This window comes from Ranitomeya variabilis, chromosome 2 (genome assembly GCF_051348905.1).
Source record: "Ranitomeya variabilis isolate aRanVar5 chromosome 2, aRanVar5.hap1, whole genome shotgun sequence".
In the NCBI taxonomy this organism is placed as follows: Eukaryota; Metazoa; Chordata; class Amphibia; order Anura; family Dendrobatidae; genus Ranitomeya; species Ranitomeya variabilis.
In genome coordinates, this window is record NC_135233.1 from 211,779,809 (window position 1) to 211,800,157 (window position 20,349).

General features: G+C 43.2%; 1 protein-coding gene across 1 annotated transcript in view; it reads left to right on the forward strand.

The window, feature by feature from the left end:
* ADGRD2 (adhesion G protein-coupled receptor D2) overlaps positions 1 to 20,349 on the forward strand; it is a 385,952-nt gene that overhangs the window by 158,628 nt on the left and 206,975 nt on the right. The window contains exons 17-18 of the mRNA XM_077283561.1: positions 9,682 to 9,835; positions 12,934 to 13,067. Coding sequence (XP_077139676.1) covers positions 9,682 to 9,835; positions 12,934 to 13,067 — 288 coding nt within the window. The remainder of the gene's footprint in view (positions 1 to 9,681; positions 9,836 to 12,933; positions 13,068 to 20,349) is intronic.

Sequence of the window (20,349 nt, forward strand, 5' to 3'; positions counted from 1 at the left end):
GCTGCTGCTGTTGTTTGACAAGGTCCTGTTGGTATTGCTGCTGTTGTTGGAACTGCTGCTACTGTAGCTGCTGCTGCTTCATATCCTGGATAAGCAGCTAACTCCTCTCCTGATGTGCCAGCTGTTGCTGCTGCTGCACGTTCACGAGACACTTGAGCACGCCCTCCATTTTGCCTGATGTCGTGCCCTGGCTTGTGGCTTCCTTTACCCAGGATATGCAGTTTGACCACGGCTGCTACTGGTGTTCCTGAAATGTTGCCCGCATTTGAAACACCATCTGCTGCAGTTTAATTCACTCAGTGGTACACGGAGGTAGAAAACGGGAACATTTTCTCTTTAAATCTTTTGGTGGGTTTTTTATATGATGGCATAAATCAACAAGAAGGGGAAACTAACACTCAAAAACAGGAAAACAATAAAGAAAACAAAAATGCTCTACACAGGTCCTCCATGATGGCACATCCATACCAGCTGTCACAAAAAGATTTGCTGATTCCCCAGGGAAGGTATATCCTTTGAGGGTACTTTGACTTCTGTTAGGTATAGGGACGGTGCAGGACAAATCGTAGCTAGTTCCTGGGTGATAAAACCCTTGACATCATTAATTGTCTCTCAAGTTCCCCCGAAGCTGATTTCTGTTTTGTACTTCTGCCGCATTATGTATCGGTGCACCTCATCTGACGTCGCCAAGTAGTACCACAGACTGTCCAAGAAACGCACAGATTCTCTTAATTAGATCCATAAGGATATCAACCTGGACAACATCTACCATCATATCAGTAGCATACCAAAAAGATGCTAATGGGAGTGCATACAGGCATTTGGGGCCATACACACGATTGAGTCACACGGAGTTACCGTTTAGTAATTCATGGAAACTAGTTGGCCCGTGCGAAATTTTCGCACATTGGTTGTCGGTAGGGTTGAGCGACTTTTATTTTTATAAAAAAGTCGGGTCGAGTGAAATCGGCCGATCCTATAAAAAAGTCGGGGTTGGGGTCGGCCAAAACGCGAAACCCAATGCAGTGCAATGGGATACTATGGTTCCCAGGGTCTGAAGGAGAGGAAACTCTCCTTCAGGCCCTGAGATCCATATTTAAGTGTAAAATAAAGAATTAAAATAAAAAATATTGATATACTCACCCTCTGATGCGCCCTGGTAGTAATTGGCATCTTCCGTTCCTAAGAATGGCGCTTGAAAGACCTTTCGATGACGTCACGGCTTGTGATTGGTCGCGGCGGCCCACGTGACCGCTGAGCGACCAATCACAACAATCCGTGATGTAATTCTCAGGTCCTAAATTCCTCATTCTAGGAATTTAGGCCATGAGAATTACGTCACTGCTTGTGATTGGTCGCTGAGCGGTCACGTGGGCCGCCGCGACCAATCACAAGCCGTGACGTCATCGAAAGGTCCTTCACGCGCTCATTCTTAAGAAGAAAGGCTGCCGGAAAGAAGCCGAGGGTGAGTACCATATTTCGCGGACTATAAGACGCACCGGACCATAAGACGCACCCCAAATTTGGGGTGAAAATTGCAGAAAAAAAGATTTTTTATAAGATGGGGGTCCGTCTTATTGTCCGAATTTACAGTATCTTACCTGTGGGCTGGTGGTGGCAGAGCAGGGTCACAGGAGGCATGGTGTCGGCAGAGGTGGGGTGAGGAGGTACGGCGTGCACCTGAGCAGGGTCCCTTCCTGCTTAGGTGGGCGACGCCACGGCCTGGTGTCCATGGGAGGGTGGCAGCAGTGGTTACCGGCAGAGGTGTTGGGATGAGGAGGCACAGTGAGAGGTATGGCGTTAGAGGGGTCCCTTTCCCTGGTGAGGTGATGCAGCAGCCCCGGTAATGCAGCAGGGCCGGGTGAATCCTGTTGTTATCGGTGCGCGCGGCCATCTTCCTGAGGCCGCGCGTTCGCAGATGGAGCTCTGCTGCCCGGGGCTTCAGGAAAATGGCCGCCACGATCCCCATCTGCGCACGCGCGGCATCCCGCGGCCATTTTCCTGAAGCCCCGGGCAGCAGAGCTCCATCTGCGAACGCGCGGCCTCAGGAAGATGGCCGCGCGCACCGATAACAACAGGATTCACCCGGCCCTGCTGCATTACCGGGGCTGCTGCATCACCTCACCGGGGAAAGGGACCCCGCTCACTGCGCCTCCTCATCTCCACACCTCTGCCGCCGCATCTCTGCCGCCACGGTCCACGGTAAGCCTGCATTGCGAATATAAGACGCACCCCCCATTTTCCCCCCTTTTTTTTTGGGGGAAAAGTGCGTCTTATATGCCAAAAAATACGGTATATTCCTATTAGGTATATACTCACCCTCGGACGCACCCTGCTTCTTTCCGGCAGCCTTCCTTCTTAAGAATCAGCGCGTGAAGGACCTTTCGATGACGTCACGGCTTGTGATTGGTCGCGGCGGCCCACGTGACCGCTCAGCGACCAATCACAAGCCGTGACGTAATTCTCATGGCCTAAATTCCTAGAATGAGGAATTTAGGACCTGAGAATTACGTCACGGCTTGTTGTGATTGGTCGCTCAGCGGTCACGTGGGCCGCCACGACCAATCACAAGCCGTGACGTCATCGAAAGGTCTTTCAAGCGCCATTCTTAGGAACGGAAGATGCCGGTTACCAGCAGCGATGTCCAGGCTGCGTCGGAGAGGTGAGTATAGCAATATTTTTTATTTTAATTCTTTATTTTACACTTAAATGTGGATTCCGATACCGAGTTCCGATATCGCAAACATATCGGAACTCGGTATCGGAATTCCGATACTAGATTCAGAAGATCGCCGACCTCATGGCCGACCCCACACAGGGGTCGGGTCGGGTTTCATGAAACCCGACTTTGCCAAAAGTCGGCGACTTCTGAAAATGGCCGACCCGTTTCGCTCAACCATAGTTGTCGGGGCACAAGCAATTTCAGGAAAATCAAGCTGGTCAAATGTAAATGTATTTAATGAGATGATGAACACAGAGAGGTATGTGTCACTGAGCAAATCTCGCCATACGGATGTCACATGGCCGGGTGCTTACATGCGAGAAAATTGCATCCTCGCACTGCACATGGAGGACATACGGATCACTGTTCAGGGAACTTTTCTGTGATTCACGTCTGTGTAAAATGGACTTTTTTTTGTTTTGTTTTGTTTTGTTTTTGTTTTGTCTGTGACTCCAGCCTAAAGGAGATCCCCAACATTAAACATAATGGTATTGTCACGGGGATACAAGGAGGGCGAGAGCTAATAACCCGGGCCCCTGCAATTTCCCTCAGACTAGGGTAACCCTATCTGACCCTCTACCTGAAGTTTACACTGAAGGTGTGCATGTTCAGGCCTCCACCCTCACCCTGATTCCTGATACAGCCCTAGACTGAGCACCACCGCCCACCACCCAGTGAATGCAATAGACCAATACCCACAATAATAACAAACAAGGATAAAGGAAAATATACACCACGCCGCAGTCAATCAGGAATACACTATAAAGGTGCAGGGCAAAATAAATACAAATATAGGAAGGAGTAAATAAGACAAAGGAAAATACACCACCAGCAACGATTCTCCAACAACCAGCTCTCCACTCCGGACCGAGATAACTACGGATAAGACAGAAGCTATAATCGGCGATGCCCAAAGATCAGGAGAACCATTTAAAGGAAATGGGCATGGCCCAGCTTCCAATCCGAGGATCAGATAAATTAACCCCGGAGCAGCCAGACGAAAACTAGCTGACGCCAATGAGCAAACAGTGGTCAAACGCGGAATTACCGCTGTCTGTCAGACGACCTGGTCTGAACAGTGTCCGACATGACAGTACCCCGCCTTCTATGAGGGACCCCAGGGCCCTCACGGCTTATAGGACCCGGCTTGTCCAGATGGCGACGATAAAAACACCTGACTAGCCGATCCGCATGAATGTCCGAGGCTGGTACCCAGGAACTCTCCTCAGGCCCATAACCACACCAGTGTACCAAATATTGTAAAGTGCGGCGCACCACATGAGAGTCAACCACCCTGGAGACTTCAAATTCCAGGTTACCATCCACCAAGACTGGAGGTGGCATAGGCGCCGCATCCACAGAACCCACCACCTTCTTAAGAAGAGACCTGTGGAACACGTTGTGTATTTTATACACCGTAGGGAGCTCCAGTCGGTACGCTACTGGGTTAATGACGGCGGTGACCCTAAATGGACCAATAAACCGTGGACCCAATTTAAGGGATGGTATCTTGAGTCTTATGTTTTTTGTGGATAACCACACCCAGTCATCAACACTCAGGTCCGGACCTGGCACACGCCTACTGTCAGCCACACGTTTGTACCTAGCACCCACACTCAGGCGGTGTTTCACTCTCCTCCAGACTGATGACAATTGTGTTCCTAACTGGTCTTCCTCCGGAACGCCGGAAGAGCCTCTCTGACTCAGCGTACAAAACTGAGGATGTAGCCCGTAAACACAAAAAAACGGAGACTCCCCAGACGACTCCTGGCTGTGATTATTGATGGCAAACTCAGCCAAAGGAAGAAAGGTAGACCACTCCTCCTGGTTATCAGAGACAAAGCAGCGCAAGTACTGCTCCAAATTTTGGTTCATACGCTCGGTCTGACCATTTGACTGGGGATGAAACGCAGACGAATGAGACAACTTGATCCCCAGCCGTGAGCAAAATGGTTTCCAAAATTTTGCTACAAACTGAGTACCCCTATCTGACACGATGTCAGACGGAACTCCATGAAGCCTGACCACCTCCTGCACAAACACCTGATCAAGAGTCTTAGCGTTAGGTAAAGAAGGCAAAGACACAAAGTGCGACATTTTTGAAAACCGATCCACAATCACCAAAATGACCGTGTTCCCAGCTGAGGGAGGCAAATCCGTGATGAAATCCATGGAGATTTCCGTCCATGGCTTACTAGGTACCTCCAGAGGAAGTAGTGTGCCAACAGGACGGGAGCGGGGCGTCTTCGCCCTAGCGCACGTGGTGCAAGCTGACACATATGAGACCACGTCCTGTCGGATTTTGGGCCACCAAAACCGACGTGACACCAACTCCAAAGTACCTCTAACCCCTGGGTGGCCAGCCATGACAGTATCATGATGCTCCGCCAACACCTTAAGGCGGAGATGAAGCGGTACAAAAGATTTGTTGATGGGAAGCTCAGATGGTACCTCCTCCTGAGCCTCGGCAATCTCAGCCTCAACCTCGGTAGTGAGGGCTGAAACCACAACACCCTTTTGGAGAATGGGTACTGGGTCTTCCCGAGGTTCTCCCCCCGGAAAACACCTGGACAGAGCATCCGCCTTAGTGTTTTTAGACTCTGGTCTGTAAGTGACAACAAAGTTGAACCGCGTGAAAAACAATGCCCAGCGAGCCTGCCTGGGAGACAGACGCTTGGCAGACTCCAAATACAAAAAGAGGGCACAATACCAAGGAGAAAAAAGCAATAAACAGTCCTGCTATGATAGGGTGATGATGTAATACAAATAAATAAATAAATGTATATAAACCAAAACAGAACTGAAAATTGTATATACACACACTAAAATAATAAATATACAAAGGAAAAAATAATAAATAATAAATAAATATAAAATATATATAGTAGTGCCTAAAGTGCTTTGTAGGCTAAAGTGCACATAGTAACTGCAAGTGCGATAGAACGTGTGTGTATGTATTGATATACCAGCGTAAAGTGCAACAAGTGCTAGTAAGTGCGGCCAGAGTATCAATATAAGGTGCAAATGTGCGGCCAAATATACGTTGGGAATAAAAGTGTATACACGGGTACCTGCTGAATGGATCTAGGCCTGACGAAGGCTGACGCCGAAACGCGCGTCGGGGAGTGGCACATCCAGGAGACGGCAGTACCACAGGTAATACCTGCTTCAGGCAATTTATTTATTTAAAGACACTATGTTTTAAATTTATGACGTATCATCTGTGACATTGGTCAGAATGCCTAGATCTATTCAGTAATCAGTATTATGTAATCCTTGAGCGCTTGTCTCTCCGGACCGGAGATGTTGAACATCCTTGCTTTAGGCAACTTGGCCCCTGGTTTAAACCTGATAGAACAGTCATAGGAGCGGTGTGGCGGAAACTCTGAACAACCCTTCTCAGAGAACACATCCGCATAATCCTGAAGTGACTCAGGAACGCTTGAAGTCACAGCGGACACACATGTGGCCAGGCAATTCTCCTGACAGAAATCACTCCACTGGATTATGTCCTGAGTTTTCCAGTCAATCACCGGGTTGTGTGTAGACAACCATGGAAAACCCAGAACCAATTGTGCCGGAAGACTCTTGAGCACCTTACATGTGACCTGCTCGAAATGAAGAACCCCAATGTGGAGTTTAACCTCAGCCACGAACTCAGTAATCTCCCCCTGTGGAAGAGGAGCAGAATTGATGGTGACCACACGGATAGGATGAGGCAGTTTTTCAGTCTTAAAACCAGCAGTGCACGCAAACTCCTCATCAATGAGATTTGTGGCGGAACCACTATCCACAAAAATAGTGATTGGTATCTCTCTGCCAGCGACAACAACTTTGGCAGGGAGCATGCACTGAGAAATCATCATGGAGGATATACATAAGCTCAGATTGGACTCCTCCACACCCTCTGAGCTCAGAAGTTTTCCGCCGTTGCGTTTTTCTTTAACAGCAGAGGACAGATATTAATAAAATGACCAGTTTTACCGCAGAAAAAACAGGCTCCCTGCTTCCTGAGCACAGGGGTACGATTCTTAACATGTGACACCCCTGCGATTTGCATAGATTCCGTGGGCACACCTGCAGCAACCTCACGTGAACCTAAACCTTCACCCACAGGCGGCGTCTCATGATTCCCCTGACGCAAACGGCGATCAATGCGGACAACAAGACTCATAGCGGAATCTAGTGAAGCAGGAGTCTCGTACATCAGGAGGGCTTTTTTAACCCTATTAGAAACTCCATGAATAAAGTGACTCCACAATGCTGGCTCATTCCACTGAGTGTCAACCGCCCAGCAGCGAAATTCAGAACAGTAATCCTCTGCAACACGCTCCCCCTGGCAAATAGTGCGTAACTTAGATTCTGCTAGAGCCATTCTGACTGGATAAATGTGTCCTAGAGCAGAAAATAAACTCTCCACTGAGTTAAATGCAGCAGAATCAGACGGCAATGAAAATGCCCATGCTTGGGGATCCCCGCTTCATAATGACAACACCAGGCCCACACGTTGAGCCTCATTACCAGAGGAGATCGGGCGCATACGGAAATACAGTTTGCAAGCTTCACGAAAAGAAACAAATTTACTGCGTTCCCCAGCAAATTTTTCAGGCAAAGGAAACTTGGGCTCATTAACTCCTCCTGTCGCTCCAGCCTGTATATTAGATACTGCTAGTCCCTGTTGCTGCACTGCTCCCTTCAACTCAGTGACCTGTAGGGACAGCGCCTCCAACTGGCGGGTTATGGAAGTCATGGGATCCATGACAAAACACAGAGAAGAAAAAAAAAAAAAAAGGAACCCCCTTTTTTTTTTTGTTTTGTTAGGCCGATTATAATGTCAAGGGGATACAAGGAGGGCGAGAGCTAATAACCCGGGCCCCTGCAATTTCCCTCAGACTAGGGTAACCCTATCTGACCCTCTACCTGAAGTTTACACTGAAGGTGTGCATGTTCAGGCCTCCACCCTCACCCTGATTCCTGATACAGCCCTAGACTGAGCACCACCGCCCACCACCCAGTGAATGCAATAGACCAATACCCACAATAATAACAAACAGGGATAAAGGAAAATATACACCACGCCGCAGTCAATCAGGAATACACTATAAAGGTGCAGGGCAAAATAAATACAAATATAGGAAGGAGTAAATAAGACAAAGGAAAATACACCACCAGCAACGATTCTCCAACAACCAGCTCTCCACTTCGGACCGAGATAACTACGGATAAGACAGAAGCTATAATCGGCGACGCCCAAAGATCAGGAGAACCATTTAAAGGAAATGGGCATGGCCCAGCTTCCAATCCGAGGATCAGATAAATTAACCCCGGAGCAGCCAGACGAAAACTAGCTGACGCCAATGAGCAAACAGTGGTCAAACGCGGAATTACCGCTGTCTGTCAGACGACCTGGTCTGAACAGTGTCCGACATGACAGGTATTTTACTTACTGATCAGAAGGGGTCTGATTGTCAGGACCTTGCAAAAGAACAGGGGCAGCAGCATTTTTTTCCCCTCCACAGCAGCACTGCCATCTATCTGCAGTGTAGGGAAGTTCAACACAGCCATATGTATGTGAACGGAGCAGCTTCCTGTACAGCAGTGCCACTTTGACAGTAAAAATGATAGAGAATTGACCCCATATCTGAGCGTATTTACATCATTGTATAAAAATTGGGAATATCCCTTTAAAAAAAAAAAAAGTAATATCTGCAGATTATTTTACCTTTTGTTTTCCCTACGGTTGGATTTTTTTTTACAATTTTTGCAAGGTTGTTTCCACCAATCTCTCCCATCGGGAAACAATGTGCAGTCTGAGTTATGTCAACGCTGCAGTTTTTTACTTGGAACCAGAGGAGACTCCTGGTCACCAATAAGCTGCAACCTTAGAAGGAACATAGGCTTTTCAATGACTGTCCAATAATACGGAAAATCTGATGGTTCAGAACCTGTCCGTTTCCTTTTAGGCTGCATTCATTTATATCTTCAGTTTTAAAGCTGAAGTCTTAAACAGGTAAAGTTTTACTTTTATTCTACTTCCACATATGTAGCAAATATTTTAAATGTACCTGCCTGAAATCGGCTGGGCAAGGAGTTCGGCAAGCTGGAAAGCCCCCAAGGCAAATGTTAGGATGTTTCAGCTTTGTGTTTGTATGCTTTGGGGTAGTGTGGTGCCACCTGCAGGTCATTTTTCCTTACTGCAGTTTTATAAAAATTAATGTTTAAACTGTACTTTGTGTTCACATCGTGGATATGTGGTTTGTTTGGCTTTTTTCTTGCTGAAGGGGGCAAGTTTACCTTTCAAATGGTGTATCATTTGTGTGTGTGGGTGCAGTATGAACGGAGGTACAAAGGAATCACTGAAAAAGTGTTTTGCAATAATGTAGAAGGATTAAATCCTCCTGTGATTGAACTTTTTTTATTTTTTTATTTTCGGGGTGATTTAAAATCCACCCTTCAATTGGTTAATAATTTTGTTGATTTGGAGATCATTGATATCATTTTATTCTCAACGAATTATGCAATTTAGATCCATAAATATTTTCCATAATTTTTTTTTTTTACCATGTAATTGGTCTTTAGCAGCTGAAACAAATTACCAGAAGTCAGGTATGGGTCTCTGTTTTTCTGATTTTGCTCTCCTGTCTGTCAAACTGCAGACTTTTACTGTACTTCAGGGTGGCAATGTCATTAGATGAAGGAATAAACAATTAGTTCCAGTACCTTTTAGTTATGGCAGAATGATAATGAAGAGGAACCACCCACTCAAAATCAGTGGGTAGTACCTGCACTGATGAGACGGATATGTGCACCAGCAGCAATTTTACCATGTTGTGGTGGATGAAGTCGGCACGATTGTGCTTTTCTGCTATTTGTGCTTTAAATAAACCATAAATTTAGACATCTCTACACAACACAAAATATAACCTCAATCTCTTTTGTTTTTTCGCTCCCTCTATTAGGCTGCATGTGTAACCGTTACAGCTGGACTCCATCTTTTTTATATGGCGGCCTTTGCATGGATGTTGGTGGAAGGCTTACTCTTATGGAGTAAAGTCGTTGCAGTTAACATGAGTGAGGACAGAAGAATGAAATTTTACTACATCACTGGATGGGGTGAGGTTCTTTTTTTTTTGTACAATTTTATTTTAATGCTCATGTAGATTTTAAGAGGCTGTGCAGGATCTGGTAATACCTTTATAAGGGCATTGTCCGTAGGTGAAGAATGCAAGGCCAGGCATGCTGTATATTACGTTATTTATACATGCGTGCTCCTCTGCTATTATTCCTGTAAAACATATTAGCGATGTCTATGTATGCCTGTGACAATGGTGTTAGCAACTCCGTTCGGTGACCTTCCAACACAAAGACCCGGCATAACCACGTCTGTCCTGTAAAGAAAAGCTTTCAATCACAATACCTGAGCTACTCTCTTACCCTCTGTGAGTTGCTGGGCAGTTTAAACACTGGGAGTAAACAACTAGCCAATTCATCAATTCCTGAGAATAAATGTTTTTTTCTGTTCATGAGTAATTGTAGTAGTAGTAAAGCTTTTTTCTTTTATGCTGAACCAAAATCTACAAGTGTATACAACTAGTTTTCTTTTACGTTGACATATAAAGGTTTGAATTCTGCAGGATGGGTTTTAGTTTGACTGAAAATGGCAAAAAAAACCTTTTTATGAAGTTGGATAAAAAATCACAAATAACAGCAATTCTGTTCTGTTTTTGTATTTTAAGGTTTTGTTTCTAAGGCAAGCACTGAGTAATAATAATGTGATTAACTTTTATTATATGTGTTGCATGTTATTGTTTTAAATATTTTTTCATTTTAATTTTTACCCTTAGGGGAGTAGAACCTGCGGTTATTCAATGACTAGTGCTAGCGGGGATCTCACTGAGGTCACTGCAGTCCCATTTGCTGGCTGGGAACGCAGCCTCAGTGACCTGCAGTAACCTCGATGACGCCACTGAGCCTGAGCTCACAGCAGCTCATTCTGCAGTGATTCTCAGACTGGACAGTGGCATCTTGGCACCATGCAGGTTGAAACCTGTTCATCCCCCAGACATCAATTGTGGCATGGGACAGAATGACAGATAGGTGAGGGATGTTGTTGTTTTTAATTTTAATTTTATTACAGGAGACGAGGGATTCAGTGGAGTTAAGTGAGTATAACTGTGTTTATTTTTAAATAAAAATGGAAAAGTGTGTTTTGTTTTATTTCAAATAAAGGACTTTATTTTTTTGTCTTTGTCTTAATTTACCATCCAACTGTAGGGTTTGTAATGGATAGGTGTCTTAGACGCCTCTCCATTACTAAGCCGTGGGCATGTCATCACCTGACAATACAAAGGTGACATCAACTCCACAAATATGTACCCCACTTGCCTCCACTGCAAGGCAAGTGGGAAGAGCTGGGCAAAGTGCCAGAATTGGCGTATCTAATAGATGTGCCTTTTCTGGGCTGCTGCGGGCTGCTATTTTTAGGCTAAAAGGGAATATCCATGTTCCCCTTACCAGCCTGCGAATACCAGCCCCAGCTGTCTGCTTTAGCTTGGCTGGTTGTCAAAAATAGGGAGGACCCCACGCATTTTTTTTTTTTTTTTAATTTAATGAAATAATTGAAAAAATCTGAGTGGGGACCCCTCTATTCTTAATAACCAGCCTTGCTGAAGCTGACAGCTGAGGGTTGCAGCCCACAGCTGAGAGTTTTGCCTGGCTGGTTATCAAAAATACTTGGAACCCGAGCTGTTTTTTTTAAATTATTTCTTTAAAATGAATACTCCCTTCAGCCGCTCCTGCTCTCACTGTTGTTAGCGGCAGCAGGCATCGGCTGATGGGAGTGGTAGTCCCATCAACTGACCGGAAATAAACTTTATACCTCTGATCACAGCTGTGAGCTCACACTGTCATTTGGCAGGGTGGTAACCGCTGCTCTCTGTCTGACGGCGATGATTTTACGTCGATCAGAAGCAGTTTTTGCCACGCTGTTATGCACATGACAGCAAAACAAAACACCTGGTGCTCGGGGGGGGCCGAACCCGAACAGTAACACGGACTTCATGGTGAAGTCCATGTTCGGTGTCCATGCCCAAACAGCAGGTGCTTGGTACAGACACCAAACTTTACTGTTCGGGTTCGTCCATCGCTAGAGATAGGCAAAAGTGCAGGATACATACCGTCATGTACTTCAAAATGGCAACAATGAAATCTGCATGTTAACATACAAAACATAAGACCTCATACAGCTCCAGTGAGGGAAAGATGTGATAATTGCGACTTACAAAATGTGGTGAAAAAAACACGTGTTTTTTTCAGACTTTTTATTGTACAAATGAAAGAAAGCATTAATAAAACTATCTTAATGTAGAGTATCGCCATAATCGTGTTGTTCCACAGAATAAAGTTAATACTTAATTTGTGCTGCAAATAATGAAAAAATAAATACAACTTAAAATGTCAAAAAACTGCAGTATCCCGTCAAGAGTAAAGAAGTTGGGTCTAAAGTTGTATGTACCCCAACATGGTGCCACTAACAACTTCAACTCATTCTGCAAAAAAAACATACAAAAAACGTAAAAAAAAATATTAAATTGATGCCTCTTAGAATGAATAAATAAGTTTTGTGTTTTTCTTGCAATTGAGACGGTTTAATTCCTTGGAGTTTTTTTTTAATTAATATATATAACAAAGTGTTTTGTTTTGTTTTCTGTTTTATTGAAAGTAGGGCAAATAATTTAAAATAAAAATTTACCGTAATTTACAAATGAGGGGAAATGTAGAAAATGGAAAACTGAAACTTCTTAGCTCTAGTGCAAATTCTGTAACCCAGCCCATTCTTCTACCAGGTGTTTCTCTTAAAAATAACTACTTATAACCTTATCAAAACTAATAACCACACCAACCAATGAGTTTTTCATGTTCTTTAAACTCTTAGAAAAATGATTGCACAAATCTGATTGCTTACTATAATACTTTCTTACTTTTTTTTTTTTTTCTTGTACTAATTATTTTATACTTTTTTATACCATTTGCCTATTAGGCGTATGGTTCTGCATCTGTAATTTGCTCCTTTTATAATATAAAGTATACTCAGATCACCTTTATCACTTATGCAACCAATTCATTAACAGTTGTATTTATCGTTTTATAAAAAATGAACAAATAATAATCCTTCTGAATATTATTAATAGGTCTGCCATCTTTCTCTACAGGCCTGCCAGTCATTATTGTAAGTGTGACCTTGGCATCCTCGTTCAATAAATATTTGGCAGATACTCACTGCTGGCTGAATATTCATAGTGACATAATCTGGGCCTTTGTTGGACCCGTGCTCTTTATACTAACGGTATGTAAGTGTGTTTTAATTACTATGCTATTTCCAGTTTATTTTTTTTGGCATATCTTCTTAATGTTTACAATTTGTAATTTACCGCAATGAACTTTACAGAATAAAGGAAACAACTCCTCAATATCTCGATTTTATTTGAATTGCTTATTTTTACATTACTATCCTTATTAGCGCTCGTCTGATTATACTGTTGTTCTTTGTTCGACTAGAACCATTTTTAATCACCTTTTTGTTACATAAAATTTAAATGAGAAGTTTACAATGAAAGCAGAAAGTCATTTAGATAGTGAATGTCTGATGCAGAACAAGAAAGGCACTTGTCCAAAACATTTACCAATTTTGTGCCAATTTTAATTTATTTTATTGTCAGATTTTTTTTTTCTCATTTTTTTGCATTCTGAGTTTATTCAATTTGAAATGAAAAGTAAATTTAACACTTGTTGGAAACATCAGGAGCAACAGATCAAGTTGGTCTCAACGCAAAAGCAAAATGGGCCTTTGCCTTCCGGTGATTCAGATTCAGGAAAAAAAATTGTAACTGCTGGACTACTTTTCCCTTTCGCTTATGAAAATGTGCTTCTCTAATTTTTCACAAATAAACACAAGTGATATATTTTACCACCATCATCAAGTACAATATGTTACAAAAAAACAGTCTCAGAATCGGAGGGATACGAAACGTTCCAGAGTTATAACCTCATAATGTGACACTGGTCAGAATGGTAAAATTTGGCTAGATCATTAACCCCTTCATGACCCAGCCTATTTTGGCCTTAATGACCTTTCCGTTTTTTGCAATTCTGACCAGTGTCCCTTTATGAGGTAATAACTCAGGAACGCTTCAACGGATCCTAGCGATTCTGAGATTGTTTTTCGTGACATATTGGGCTTGTTAGTGGTAAATTTAGGTCGATAATTTCTGAGTTTATTTGTGAAAAAACGGAAATTTGGCGAAAATTTTGAAAATTTCTCAATTTTCACATTTTGAATTTTTATTCTGTTAAACCAGAGAGTTATGTGACACAAAATAGTTAATAAATAACGTTTCCCACATGTCTACTTTACATCAGCACAATTTTGGAAACAAATTTTTTTTTTTGCTAGGAAGTTATAAGGGTTAAAATTTGACCAGTGAGTTCTCATTTTTACAACAAAATTTACAAAACCATTTTTTTTAGGGACCACCTCACATTTGAAGTCATTTTGAGGGTTCTATATGGCTGAAAATACCCAAAAGTGACACCATTCTAAAAACTGCACCCCTCAAGGTGCTCAAAACCACATTCAAGAAGTTTATTAACCCTTCAGGTGTTTCACAGCAGCAGAAGCAACATGGAAGTAAAAAATGAACATTTAACTTTTTAGTCACAAAAATGATTTTTAGCAACAATTTTTTTATTTTCCCAAGGGTAAAAGGAGAAACTGGACCACGGACATTGTTGTCCAATTTGTCCTGAGTACGCTGATACCTCATATGTGGGGGTAAACCACTGTTTGGGCGCACGGCAGGGCTCGGAAGGGAAGGAGCGCCATTTGACTTTTTCAATGAAAAATTGGCTCCAATCTTTAGCGGACACCATGTCGCTTTTGGAATGCCCCTGTGTGCCTAAACATTGGAGCTCCTCCACGAGTGACCCCATTTTGGAAACTAGACCCCCCAAGGAACTTATCTAGAGGCATAGTGAGCACTTTAAACCCCCAGGTGCTTCACAAATTGATCCGCAAAAATGAAAAAGTACTTTTTTTTCACACAAAATTTATTTTAGCCTCAATTCTTTCATTTTCACATGGGCAACAGGATAAAATGGATCCTAAAATTTGTTGGGCAATTTCTCCTGAGTACGCCGATACCTCATATGTGGGGGTAAACCACTGTTTGGGTGCACGGCAAGGCTCGGAAGGGGAGGCGTGCCATTTGACTTTTTGAATGGAAAATTGGCTCCAATCGTTAGCGGACACCATGTCGCGTTTGGAGAGCCCCTGTGTGCCTAAACATTGGAGATCCCCTACAAGTGACCCCATTTTGGAAACTAGACCCCCCAAGGAACTTATCTAGATGCATAGTGAGCACTTATAACCCCCAGGTGCTTCACAGAAGTTTATAACGCAGAGCCATGAAAATAAAAAATAATTTTTCTTTTCTCAAAAATGATTTTTTAGCCCACAATTTTTTATTTTCCCAAGGGTAACAGGAGAAATTGGACCCCAAAAGTTGTTGTCCAGTTTTTCCTGAGTATGCTGATACCCCATATGTGGGGGTAAACCACTGTTTTGGCACACGTCGGGGTTCGGAAGGGAAGTAGTGACGTTTTGAAATGCAGACTTTGATGGAATGCTCTGCGGGCATCAGGTTGCTTTTGCAGAGCCCCTGATGTGCCTAAACAGTAGGAACTCCCCACAAGTGACTCCATTTTGGAAACTAGACCCCCAAGGGAACTTATCTAGATGTGTGGTGAGCACTTTGAACCCCCAAGTGCTTCACAGAAGTTTATAACTCAGAGCCGTGAAAATAAAAAATCATTTTTCTTTCCTCAAAAAAGATGTTTTAGCAAGCAATTTTTTATTTTCACAAGGGTAACAGGAGAAATTGGGCCCCAATATTTGTTGCCCAGTTTGTTGTGAGTGTGCTGGTACCCCATATGTGGGGGTAAACCACTGTTTGGGCACACGTCAGGGCTCGGAAGGGAAGTAGTGACATTTGAAATGCAGACTTTGATGGAATGGTCTGCGGGCATCACGTTGCATTTGCAGAGCCCCTGATGTGCCTAAACAGTAGAAACACCCCACAAGTGACCCCATTTTGGAAACTAGACCCCCGAAGGAACTTATCTAGATGTGTGGTGAGCACGTTCAACCCCCAAGTGCTTCACAGAAGTTTACAACGCAGAGCCGTGAAAATAAAAAATAATTTTTCTTTCCTCAAAAAAGATGTTTTAGCAAGTAAGGGTAACAGGAGAAATTGGACCCCAACAGTTGTTGCCCAGTTTGTCCTGAGTACGCTGGTACCCCAAATGTGGGGGTAAACCACTGTTTGGGCGCACGTCGAGGCTTGGAAGGGAGGGAGCACCATTTGACTTTTTGAACGCAAGATTGGCTGGAATCAATGGTGGCGCCATGTTGCTTTTGGAGACCCCTGATGTGCCTAAACAGTGGAAACCCCTCAATTCTAACTCCAACACTAACCCCAACACACCCCTAATCCTAATCCCAACTGTAGCCATAACCCTAATCACAACCCTAACCCCAACACACCCCTAACCACAACCCTAACCGCAACACACCCGTAACCCTAATTCCAACCCTAATCCTAACCCTAATCCCAACCCTAACCCTAATCCCAACCCTAACCACAACTGTAACCCCAACACACCCCTAACCCTATCCGTAACCCTAACCACAAGCCTAATCTTAACCCTATTTCCAACCCTAGCCCTAATTCCAACCCTAACTCTAATTCCAACCCTAACCCTAAGGCTATGTGCCCACGTTGCGGATTCGTGTTAGATTTTTCCGCACGATTTTTGAAAAATCTGCAGGTAAAAGGCACTGCGTTTTACCTGCGGATTTACAGCAGATTTCCAGTGTTTTTTTGTGCGGATTTCACCTGCGGATTCCTATTGAGGAACAGGTGTAAAACGCTGCGGAATCTGCACAAAGAATTGACATGCTGCGGAAAATACAACGCAGCGTTTCTGCACGGAATTTTCCGCACCATGGGCACAGCGGATTTGGTTTTCCATAGGTGTACATGGTACTGTAAACCTGATGGAAAACTGCTACGAATTCGCAGCGGCCAATCCGCTGTGGATCCGCGGCCAATCCGCTGCGGATCCGCGGCCAATCCGCTGCAGATCCGCGGCCAATCCGCTGCGGATCCGCGGCCAATCCGCTGCGGATCCGCAGCCAAATCCGCACTGTGTGCACATGCCATAACCCTAACCCTACCCCTAACCCTAACCCTACCCGTAACCCTAACCCTACCCCTAACCCTAACCCTACCCCTAGTTCTAACCCTAGTTCTAACCCTAACCCTAGTGGAAAAAGAAAAAAAAATATTTTCTTTATTTTATTATTGTCCCTACCTATGGGGGTGATAAAGGGGGGGGGTTATTTATTATTTTTTTTATTTTGATCGCTGTGATAGAACCTACCACATAACGGAGCACTGGGGGGGCGATCGGTGGGGTGGGGGGGTCACTTCAGGTTTTCCAGCCATGGCCGATGATATTGCAGCATCGGCCATGGCTGGATTGTAATATTTCACCAGTTTTTTAGGTGAAATATTACAAATCGCTCTGATTGGCAGTTTCACTTTCAACAGCCAATCAGAGCGATCGTAGCCACGGGGGGGGGTGAAGCCACCACCCCTGGGCTGAAGTACCACTCCCCCTGTCCCTGCAGAACGGGCGAAATCGGAGTTAACCCTTTCACCCGCTCTGCAGCGACGCGATCATTCCATGACGCCACATAGGCGTCATGGGTCGGATTGGCACGGGTTTTCATGACGCCTACGTGGCGTCATGGGTCGGGAAGGGGTTAAGGTCAAAATTGACTCTCATTCAGGGGTTAATCATTATCTGTAAAACATAATTTTGGAGAAGGGAGATTCATGTTTTCAAAGTGATTGAAGATGAATACAAATTCCAAAATGCTTTGTTTTTTTGCTCTAATTTTGGATTAGTTACAGCAAAAGGGTATTAAAAATCACATGGAAATTCACCCTTACTGTAACGTAGATGCACACTGTTTCTTTACCTTGCTTTATGTCCATCTTTTTGAATAGTAAGCTCATTATAAAGAACTCTTTAGGCAATCAAAGCAGTTCCCTCACATAATAGGTGATTAATGTACGATCCAAATAATCAGAATGGAGCAGTAGAGCCGATTTATGTCAACTGCTCCCAAAGAAAGTAAATGACGGTTTGGACATGCACCCTGTTGATCTATTCCTACTAGGGAAATGGGACTCCAGTATTTAGGAACCCATCTTCTACCATTCATATAGATCAGGAGTGGGGAACCTCAGGCCCCAGGGCCATTTACGGCCCTCGATGACCTTTTATCAGTCCTCAGAGCAGATTCTCAGGGACCGCATTCTTGGGCAGGGAGGTGTATTTTGATTGCCACCAGCTCATTCATTTCTTCGTACTCTGTTAGCACACACATGCAGTGTTCACTACTGAACACTGAAAGGCATGTAATGAAAGATTACATCCTGGCACCAGTGCCAGAGTCAGGATGTACGTTGTGGGCGGAGTTTGTTGGGCCCCCGAAGGACGGTATAAATATCCAAATGGCCTTTGGCAGAAAAGATTCCCCACCCCTGATATAGATGATACATTTTATTTGTCCCATACTCGGTTAAAGAGGTTTTCGTGACTCTGAAATGTATGGCGGAAATGAGACCTTATTTGTTTGATATTGGATCTTCTGAATTGCTCGAATTTACCAAAATAAATTAATATTGAAACAGAAATAAAAGAGCGAAGTTATTTAATATTTCCATACAATGGCACCATCTTAGAATCATTTCAATTATTTTTAAAATATATTTTCTGTAGGTAACATTTTAGGAATATTTTTAACCTGTGTTGGAACTTCCATCCATACTTTTATACAAAGCAAGTGTTTGACAGCGCATAAAGGTGTTTAGATCACCATGCAGTTCACATTCTTTTGTTACTTCCATTTATACTGTCCTTTATCTGAATATGATAATTTCCCTTAGAATAATGCTACATTGTGTCTTTGAATGCACAAAGAGGTGGTCCATGGCGGGTGTCCTTGACTTTTAAGGATTTCTTTACTTATTAAGAAAAGGTTGTGTGGGTATTTGTGCCTTTATTTATAATTGTTATTGTATTTCACAAAGAGCTGACTTTTATATAGGAAATGGACTTCATATTGCTGTGGACCACGACGCAAGGTTTGAGGTGAAATCCTTCACGATATACTGTAGACATTTATTATCTCGTATAGATGTTTTTCCAAATAAGAATCGCCTTACATGTTCATAACAAAGCCATGTACATCATTTATTGTTAGGATGACTATATTGGCCCATTTCTGAGAATTGATGTTTACATCATAAGCGAGCAGTATTTAAGGCATGCGTGCATAAGGGCGGCTGTAACTGACATCTGCGCCTCAACACTATCTGTCAAACTAACCTCAACATATAGTATATGAATATCCGTGAACAAATGGTAACCATTCTTCATTGCAGTCCTATTGCACAAGGTCAATAGATTTTTTGTTTTTTTTGTTTTATGGCTCTATCTCCCTGTGACCTCCTCTAACTATACGGATTTATCCAAAATAAAGCTGCTGCATTCCCTGCCTTTGCTTTTATACAGACTACTGCAGTTCCTCTTCATTGGCTGTGAGGATGAAAAAGATGCGAGGCTTCATAGGCTGACACAATCTTTGGCATTTTGTAAAATGGCAGTGATATTTTGATATTTTCTCAAATTACATTTTTCATTTGTCAAATCACCAGGTACAGCGCATTTACAAAAATTATGCACTAGTTTGGTTTGTATTGAATCAATATCTAACTCTTTAAATCTCTTGCAACTTGACTATGGATTATAGAAACATCTGCCTTCAGATAATTGCTTATTATTTTGAAGAAAACTATGGTTTTGCTAATGTTCTTAGATATGTTGCAGGGCTCCTTAAGAGTGAATTCCCACTCTGCAGATTTTGTTACAGAAATTTTTGCTACTCAAAATGGATTCCATTTTTCTGAATAGAATTGTTAAAAGGGAATCTGTCACCTCATTTTTTGCCTATAAGCTGGGGCCACCACCATTAGGGGCTTATCTACAGCATTCTGTAATGCTGTAGATAAGCCCCTAATGTAACCTGAAAAACAACTTGGATTATACTTACCCAGGGGCAGCCCGGAGTGGTCCTGGTCCGATGGGTGTCGCAGGTCCAGCACCTCCCATCTTAATGCGATGACGTCCTCTTGTTTTTCTTATCTTTCAGGTTACATCGGGGGCTTATCTACAGCATTACAGAATGCTGTAGATAAGCCTCTAATGACTGTGGCCTCAGCTTATATGTGAAAAATGAGGTGACAGATTCCCTTTAAGGTAAACTCGAATGTTTCAGAACTGCAATAAATCCCACTGAAAATATGCAATGTATCAGCATGCTCTAAATTGTATGACATTTTGCTTTATTACTAGAGAGAATTTTTCAGCAGCTGGTCACCACAAAGAAATACTTCAAAAAGGAATATGTACAACTATATTTACAAACAATATTTTGA